Source organism: Aythya marila (genome assembly GCF_965140915.1).
Source record: "Aythya marila genome assembly, chromosome: 3".
NCBI lineage: Eukaryota > Metazoa > Chordata > Aves > Anseriformes > Anatidae > Aythya > Aythya marila.
Genome location: NC_139044.1, coordinates 117,975,922 through 117,984,299, shown reverse-complemented (window position 1 = coordinate 117,984,299; position 8,378 = coordinate 117,975,922). Strand labels below are relative to the sequence as shown.

Below are 8,378 nucleotides of genomic sequence, written 5' to 3'. Positions count from 1 at the left end.
GGGTCCCCGAAATGTAACTCCATCAGTGGGATCCCCCAAAAAGCAACTCCATCAATGGGGTCCCCAAAATGTGACTCCACCACTGGGTTCCCCAAAATTAGCTCCATCAGGGGGTCCCCGAAAGCAGCGTCCCCCCCCAAAGGATGCTCAGCACTGGGCACGCTGCCCTTTTCCCCTCTTTTTGATGTTTTATTTTTCAACTTTCTGATTTTTGGGGTGCTGGGGGGCCGGGTCCCTTTGGGCACCCCCAAAACTCAACCCCATAGCCCCCTCCTCTCTCTCCCCACGCGTTTTGCAGAATTTTGTCCCTAGCAGGCACCCGTTCCTTACCGCAGAGCATGACGGGATTTGTAGTCCTTCCCCGCCTCCCTCTCCACCACGCATGCGCGCATCTCCCCGCCCGGCCTTTTTTGATCCGGGGAGAGCGAGCCGCTCACCGATTGGTCGCGGCGGGCGGCCGCGCCGGCTCCTGATTGGCGGGAGGGCGCCTTCTCCTTGCTGATTGGCCGGAGGGCGGCCGGGGGGCGGGGCTAAGGGACGGCGGCGGGAATTGCGACGGCGGCGGCGGGGCCGGGCGCGAGCGGAGCCGTGAGGTGAGGGGGGGGAGGGGCGGGGGGGGCCTGAGGGGATCTGAGGGGGGAGAAGGGCCCTGAGGGGACTTGAGGGGGAAAAAGGGGCTGAGGGGGACTGAGGGGGGTCTGAGGTGGGCAAAGAACTGAAGGGGGAAGGGTCTGGGGGAGCCCTGAGGTGGGGGAGGGCCCTGAGGGGAGAATTAGGGGCTGTGAGGGGGCCTGGGGGGAGAAGCAGGGGCTGGGCAGGGGAAAGGGGCTGGGGGGGGAGGGTTTGAGGGGCCCTGAGGGGAGAATTAGGGGCTGTGAAGGGCCTGGGGGGAGAATTAGGGGCTGGGGAGGGGAAGGGGGCTAATGGGGGAGTGCTTGAGGGGGTCTCAGGGGGGCAAAGGGCTGAAGGGGGAAGGGCCTGGGGGAGTCCTGAGGTGGGGGAGGGCATGAGGGGCGCTGAGGAGGGGAAGGGCCCTGAGGGGAGAATTAGGGGCTGTGAAGGGAGCCTCGGGGGAGAACTAGGGGCTGGGGAGGGGAAGGGGGCTGATGGGGGAGGGTTTGAGGGGCCCTGAGGAGGGAAAGGGCTGAAGGGGGAAGGGCCTGGGGGAGCCCTGAGGTGAGGGAGGGCCTGAGGGGAAGAATTAGGGGCTGTGAGGGGCCTGGGGTGGGGAAGGAGCGGGGCTGGTGCCCATGGAGTTGGGGCTGCTATTGGTCTGTGAGGGGGGTCTGGGGATAAGGTCAGGGTTTGGGCTGGGCGTTGGGCAGGGGCTGTGGGGAATTGGGTGAGAAAACAGAAGTTTTGGGGAAGGAGCGTGGGTACGGAGGGAGCTGGGGTGGGTTTGAGCTGTGCAGGTGCACGGGGAGGGAGCTGTGGGGCGCGAGGGGAGCTAAAAGGGTGGAAACAGGAAGGGTTTTGGGATCTGGGAGCAGAGCAGGGCCGGTAGGGAACCGGCTGGCAAAGCACAGGAGATGTTTCATCACATGGGGGGAAATCAGGCAGCGAGGACTCCTGCCAAAGCAGCCTTTCTGCCTCACTTCCCTCCTTTAAAAGTCAATTCTGCTCAAGCGAGCTCGCCTTGCTCCCCAGCAGGTCTCCTCCTCCCTTTCCTGCCCCGCTCTGCGAACGTGCCCTCCCGGCCCTGCTTCTTTTTCACAAACTGCTTTGGGAAATCGATGCCGGAGCTGCACCCCGCTGTGCGGGCAGGGCCGTACCCCACAACGCCTCCCAGTTACCATGGATATGGGCTGCCTCTCAGGGCCCTGCTCTAGCCCTCCTCGTGCAGCTGCATCCCATAATGATGTACCTGGAAGGATTTGCACTCTGCAGTTGGCGAGCCACAAGGTTTTGAGGTTTTTTAATCTTTTTTTTTTTTTTTTTTCAGGGTTTTGCTGCGGCTTGTCATGACTCCGCGTGTTTTCCCCTGATTTCCCAGGCCGAAGCGGGGGGATGGCGACGGAAGCCAAGTACAGCATCGTCCGAGAAGTGGGCCGGGGGAGCTACGGGGTGGTCTACGAGGCCGTCCTCAACAAGACCAGAAGCAAAGTGGCCGTGAAAAGGATGCACTGCAACGTGCCCGAGAACGTGGAGCTGGCTTTGCAGGAATTCTGGGCCTTGCAGAGCATCCAGAGGCAACACGAAAACGTCATCCAGCTGGAGGAGTGCGTCCTGCAGAACGGCCGGGCCTTCCAACCCCTCGGCCACCGCTTCAGGAAATCCGACAGCCACCTGCTGCTGATCGAGACCTGCCTGAAGGGCCGGAGGTGCATGGATCCCAAAGCTGCCTGCTTCCTCTGGTTCGTCATGGAGTTCTGCGACGGGGGCAACATGAACGAGTACCTCCTGTCGCGCGGCCCCGACGCCCAGCTCAACCACAGCTTCATGCGGCAGCTCAGCAGCGCCGTGGCCTTCCTCCACAGGAACCAGATCGTGCACAGGGACCTGAAGGCCGACAATATTTTGATCTCCCACAAGCGTGGCAGCCCCATAGTGAAGGTAAGGGGGTGAAAACTCTGCCCTGGCGAGCTTGGCGGCCACAAGTTCTCTTTGAGAGCGGTCTGCTGGTGAGTTTTGTGATAAGCTCTGCTTGTAGCTCGTGATAAGGGTGTCCGGAACATCTGATGTGGGCTGGGTTTTAAGAGCTTTGGAAGGAAGCGCTGGTCACGATGGTTTGTATCTCTCAAGTCCTTCATCCCCTCTTCATCCTGCAGAGAGCTGCAGCTCAGGGGCGTCGAGCTTCTGTGTGCTAGACAATCAGAGACATCAGCCACAGCCAAATCAATGCTTTTTCTTCCCTTAAACCTTAAGAACACACAGTCCTGTTACAACAGCTGACACTTCCACTATCACCGCCTCAAGCACACAATTCTCAGCTTAAGGGGAGCTGGGGAATGCTTGGGCTTCGTGCGAGGTGGTGCCCGATCGAGGTAAAGGTGAGCCAGCTGCGCTTCTGGGAGCACCAGAATGAAACTGCTACGTTGCCCTGAGAAGCAGCTGCAAAGCTGGGAGCCTCAACTTGCAGTCCCAAGAGTTTCCGTGGCTGGACGCAATTTTACAGCTCAGTGCCTCGCAGATAATTCATATCTTGGCCTCTTGGATCAATGATATTTGTACTTGGACCTGGAGAGCCACCGGGGGGGCATTTAAATCGATGCCCTCTTCATCACGGGGCAATAACAGCGAGGCCAGAGCTTCGGTGTGCTCCCCGCGGGGCAGTGAGAGCCTCTCCTAGCTCAGCTGTCCCTCCAGGTACCTTTGTGCCCCATCATTTTTGGGCAGAATGAACTGCATGCAACCAGCAGGCAGATACTGGGTTCCCTCTCCCTAGATTGGAATTTGTCAGGCTGCTGCTCGTAAATATCTTCGGGAATTTGGTGTCTGCCCAGAGCTGAATTTTTCCTTCTCATCTTCCTCTCCGCAGGTGGCAGATTTCGGCCTCAGCAAGGTGTGCCAGGGGAAGGGGAACGTCAACCAGCACCGCTTCTCCTCCGCCTGCGGGTCCAACTTCTACATGGCTCCAGAGGTTTGGGAAGGGCACTACACGGCCAAGGCTGACATCTTTGCCCTCGGGATCATCTTCTGGGCGATGGCCGAGAGGATCACCTTCCGGGACGGGGACACCGAGAAGGAGCTGCTCGGTGAGGATTGGGTGCTTTTTGCCCCAAAAGTGTGGTTCAAAATCCCTTCTCTCCAGCACAAATTTCTCCTAATTTGGCTGCTGTTCCCGTAGGGTTTCCAGGACCTGAAAACATAGCGCTAAGGCAGGAGGAGCACTTCTTACATCTACAAATTATTACGTTCAGAAGATGGTTCTTCTGCCAGTGAATGTGTGTGGCTTTTGGGTTTTTTATCCCCAAAATACTTTGTGGGGTTTAAAGGTCTTGAGAAAGATCGCTTTTGGCTTCTTTGCTGCCAGGCTTTCCTTCCCCCAAGGAACTCTGCTCAGACTGAGATTGGCCCTGGTGGCCACCGGGGAGTTTGAAGACAGAAAGCTCTTGGTGAGGCGTCTGTCTTGGTGGAGGATTCCTTTATCTGTAGATTTCCATGTGCTCTGGAGTGCTTTTAGTGCTCCCAAAACCCAAACCTGCCCTGCCTGGAACTGCTTTTAGGAATTTTGCTTCTATCCTTGACTTGGCACATCCAGGGGATGGGAGCACTGGAAGGATGCTCCAAGGAGCCAAGCTATAAATTTGGCAAGAATGTTTAGATCAGCTTTGCTGCTCCCTGGCCAAATTTCTTCGTGTAGAGATGCAAACTCAGAGGGCTGACTCTCCCGATGGCCTGCTCTGTCCTCTCCCTTCCTCCAAACCCCCCCCACACACACTTTAAATCGTGCTCAACGATTTCAGATCAGCATATTGCAGTGGGAAAATCCATCTCGAGAGCAGAGAATGCCGGTCATGCAGATTAGCAGAATAATTGCAGGCATCTACCCCGGCTCTGAGATCACAGAGCACCTGTCCGTCCCCTAAACGTTTAAACCTTTAACTTAAAAGGGATTTCTACACAGGGACTTTGATAAGCTTTTGCACTACCCCTTTAATTTTTTTTTTCTTTAAGGTAGGCTCGGTTCTAATTGTATTATTTATTTCTCTTCAAAATGCCAAACGCTGATAAATGTTTTAGTTCCTGCCTACAAAAGCAAGCAAACGGTTGCAGCTGAGAGCAAAGCACGACCAGATTCCATTAAAATAGCCGCCCGCCACCTCGAGATAAGGAGTTTGCGTGGCCAACCTTTTCCCCATGCAGACAGGTCACTGCCTTTGAAACATTTATTCTTCGCCGGGTGCAGGGGCAGAGCAGCTGAAGCTGTTTTCACTGTCTGTTTGGGAAGCCGGTTAATCATTTTTCAACAAGCGGTGAAATTATTTAGATGACCGGGAGTAAATTTACATTTCCCTGCCTTAATCTCGCCGAGGAGAAGTTGGCGAGCGGCGTGTGCTGTCATTTTAATTGGAAATTGTTTGACTTGCTGAGCAAACAGGGCTTGTGTTTAACTCTTTCAAGTCACCCGAGCCGAGCTCAGTCCCTTCCTTCCTCCCTCAAGAGCTTCCAGGCCTGCTGTTGAAGCAAACCATGATCAGATGGGGGAGGTTCCCTTCAGTATTTGACTTGGCCTCCTAAGCAGTGCTCCTCCTGGTGATCTTTCAGGTGTTTTGCCCTCCAGATCGCCTCTCCCTGCTGTGCGTGACGGCCTTTTGTGTCGATTTTCCCCTTGTTTAAGCTGACTCCTTCTACCCCGTGTGCAGGAACTTACATCTGCCAAGGCAAGGAGCTTATTCCTCTGGGCGAGGCGCTGCTGGAGAACCCCAACATGAAGCTGCAAATCCCCCTGAAGAACAAGAGGGCCATGCCGGCCGATCTCTGCGAGCTCCTGCGTGACATGCTGGCTTTTAACCCCAAGGAGAGGCTGGATGCCTTCCAGCTGGAAGCCCGCATCAGGCAAATCTCCTACGGCAAGAAGCGCCAGCGCTCGCTCTCCTAGGCCAAGGGCGCTCAGGTTGGTGTCTGTGCCAGGCTCCTCCTGGCCCCGTGTGGGTTCACGGGGCTTTTATTTGCTGACCTGCTGGCCAAAGCCCTCTAAATTGAGTGACCGGGGGCAGTTCTGAATATTTAGCGCCAGAACCCCCTTGTTAAATTAAATATTCGGGAAATCTGGTTGAATTACCTCTGACAAAGAAACCTCTGCGTCTTTAGCAGTGTGTGTTCAGGGAGTTGGCCGTGCTGCTCCTCGATCTGCCTGTCCTTTATCCGAAATCTCAACTGCTTCCGTAAATGAGGGCAGGCTTCTGCCATCCCTCCAGCACTTCCCTGTGCTGTGTTTGTCCCTTTCGTAATGTTTTTGCTAACGAAATAAAACCCAAGGTGGGCAAAATTGCTGTAGGCGTGCACCCTGGGTATGTTTAGGTGGTTTTTATGTTTTCCTGCCCCGGGCTTGTTAACACAAAGTCCTTGATCCAGCCTTGCAACAACACTGACTCACTTCCATGCCCATTTTTCTTAAAAACTAACAAAATTCCCAATCCTTGTGAGCTTCTCATGACCTCTCTAGTCTCTACGTGGATGGAGGTTTGAATGCCCAGTATGAAAACCAACAGAACATCTTGGATTTTATGTCTTTGAGCAGTTAAGAGCACAGACATGGACGTACAGAGGGGAGTATCCAGGATTTTCAGCTCCTATTTTCTGCTCTCAGGGGCATCCTGGGGTTGAGTTTGTTGCTAAAATGCATGCAACAAAGTCTCTTAGGTCCCTGTAAAGCACTGGTATTTATGACCTAGCCTGGAAGTCTTCCTCCTGATGTATCCCAGAATCACCTCTCCTCTTTCACACCTGTGTTGCTCATTCCTCTTCTAATTACTTTGTATCCTAAAGCCCTTCTTGACTGGAGTCTTTTAAAATAATAACACCCTGGGTTACAGTAAAAGCTTCTGTTTGCAGATCCCTGACCTTCTGTTTTCTGTTACCCGCTCTCTTCTCCTGTCAGTTCCAAGGTGAACGACCCTGACTGTCTTCATCCTTTCTTGTCATCACAACATTTCTTGCAATCATCACACCTCAGCTTTGGAGCGCTCCTAATTGCTCATCGGATGTTATTAGTGAAAACACTTAATTAACCAAGCCTGTTCCCAGTGCCCATCTTGATAAAGCTCTGCTCTGGTGTCTCCGTTTCCAAATTACCCACTTCAGTTTTCCCCTGGGCCAGGTTAGCTGCCGTACGTCTTCCTCTTTACTAATTGCAGTCTTCTCCTGTTTGTCTCATACTTTCTCGAGTGGTGCTACATCAAACGTTTGCTGAAATCTCCGTGGACAACCCAACTCTACTTAGCCAGGAACATCGGTTTTGTCCCCAAGCAGCAGTTCTGGGGACTCCGTCCTGGGTCTGGCCTGGCACGCTGTGATAGCAGCAGTGCCACTAGTTGGCAGGCCAGCCCTGAAGTGCTTTGTCCTACAGGAATTTGCAAGAACAAACTAAAAAGGCGGTAACAGCGCGGCGTCAGGTCTACTAATCTTCATTTTCCCCTGATTTTCCTTTTTTATTATGATCCCATAATGGGAAATGGGCTTGCAGACAAGGTGCAGAAAAAGAGTAGCACAGCCAGGGCGTCCAGACTGCCCTGAAAAGCTCCTGTGGGCTGCTCAGTGCTCTTGCCAAGTGTGTTATTTTGCAGCTTCAGCATTTTTCTTTCGTAGGTGCTGTGTCCCACCACGGTCTGGAGGCCTCGCAGACGGCGAACGACTGATTTCTTTCGCGAGGAGTGGCTGGATCAGGAAAGGAGGAGACACGAACCTTGCAGGCTGCCAGTTCTCCCAAACGGTTTTTATTTAAATGGACGATAACTTTATTTATTTGTACAGTAATTTTAAGAGAACTACAAATATTTTATTTTTGTGCAAACCTCCCTTGCTTTTTGTACTTGTGTTCTTTTATGCAGCCCGTAGGTAGGTCAAAGCTTGGCTGGAATGCCTTGAACTGTTTGGCGCGGCCGCGCAGGAGTTTCTAAACCTGTTTTCTGTTGCGTGTCCTTGGCGTGGAAGGCAGGAGTTGTCTTTCTGAGGTTTAATTGGAGCTTTTTGTGTTAATTCCTCGCTCCGTGTTGCTGGGCCACGCAACTCCGCGGTGGCTGCTGAGCGAGCTGGCAGAGCGTTGGGTGTCTGTTCTGCAAAGTTTTAACAGAAACAAAAAAAAAATGTATTTTCCTCCCAGTGGCTTTTGAATATTCTTGCTTAGATTAACTAAAACGCTTTCTTAAAATAAATACAAAGAACGTTAAAGATGCCAACTCTTGATTAGAACATATGCGTCACTAACACTTAAAGTAGCTTAAGGAATCGTGCTTCCTGCTGTGCTAGCTGCTTGTGCCAGCTGTTCGCACAAGGGAAACGAGAAGGCCTGAACTGGAATCTTGGCAGGTAAAGGGGGAGTCTCATTTGCACCCTGTTTGAGAAATATTTCTGTGGATCTGCAAACTGCTGCTGATCCCTGCTTTTCGGAAGAAGCTGGGAGCTCCTGAAAGCTTCCTCCGACGCTCTTCTGATGCGCCGGGGTGAAATAGTGCCCTTCAGGGAGATCTTCCTTCTGTAGGAGAGGAATAAACTGCCAAAAAAAAAATAAAAGATAACTTAGGGAGCTCCTTTGCCACACAGAAGTCCTTGGCTGGCTATATTTTTCCCACCCTGTCCTGCTCAAAGAAAGCTGGTTCTTAAGCAGCACAATATGAGCTAAATTCAGGGAAAGCACCTTTTTTCTTGTGCTCTCTTCATCCAGGGCTGTAAACTTCAGCCTTTGCTGCTCAAACAAGCAGCAATTGAGCTCTGCT

The 8,378-nt window shown here is 53.1% G+C and overlaps 1 protein-coding gene across 2 annotated transcripts; it reads left to right on the top strand.

The window, feature by feature from the left end:
* Window positions 1-562: 562 nt before the first annotated feature.
* LOC309876970 (serine/threonine-protein kinase PDIK1L-like) lies at window positions 563-7,822 on the top strand. 2 transcript variants are annotated; one of them, XM_082757895.1, is made up of 5 exons: window positions 563-593; window positions 1,943-2,553; window positions 3,479-3,695; window positions 5,307-5,557; window positions 7,252-7,822. In XM_082757895.1, exons 2-4 carry the CDS (start codon window positions 2,008-2,010, stop codon window positions 5,540-5,542), a joined length of 999 nt encoding a protein of 332 aa, XP_082614021.1. In that variant the 5' UTR covers window positions 563-593; window positions 1,943-2,007; the 3' UTR covers window positions 5,543-5,557; window positions 7,252-7,822. The 2 variants fall into 2 exon arrangements, with proteins under 2 accessions (XP_082614021.1, XP_082614022.1); XM_082757896.1 differs by lacking the exon at window positions 563-593 and having other exon boundaries at window positions 1,876-2,553.
* Window positions 7,823-8,378: the final 556 nt, after the last annotated feature.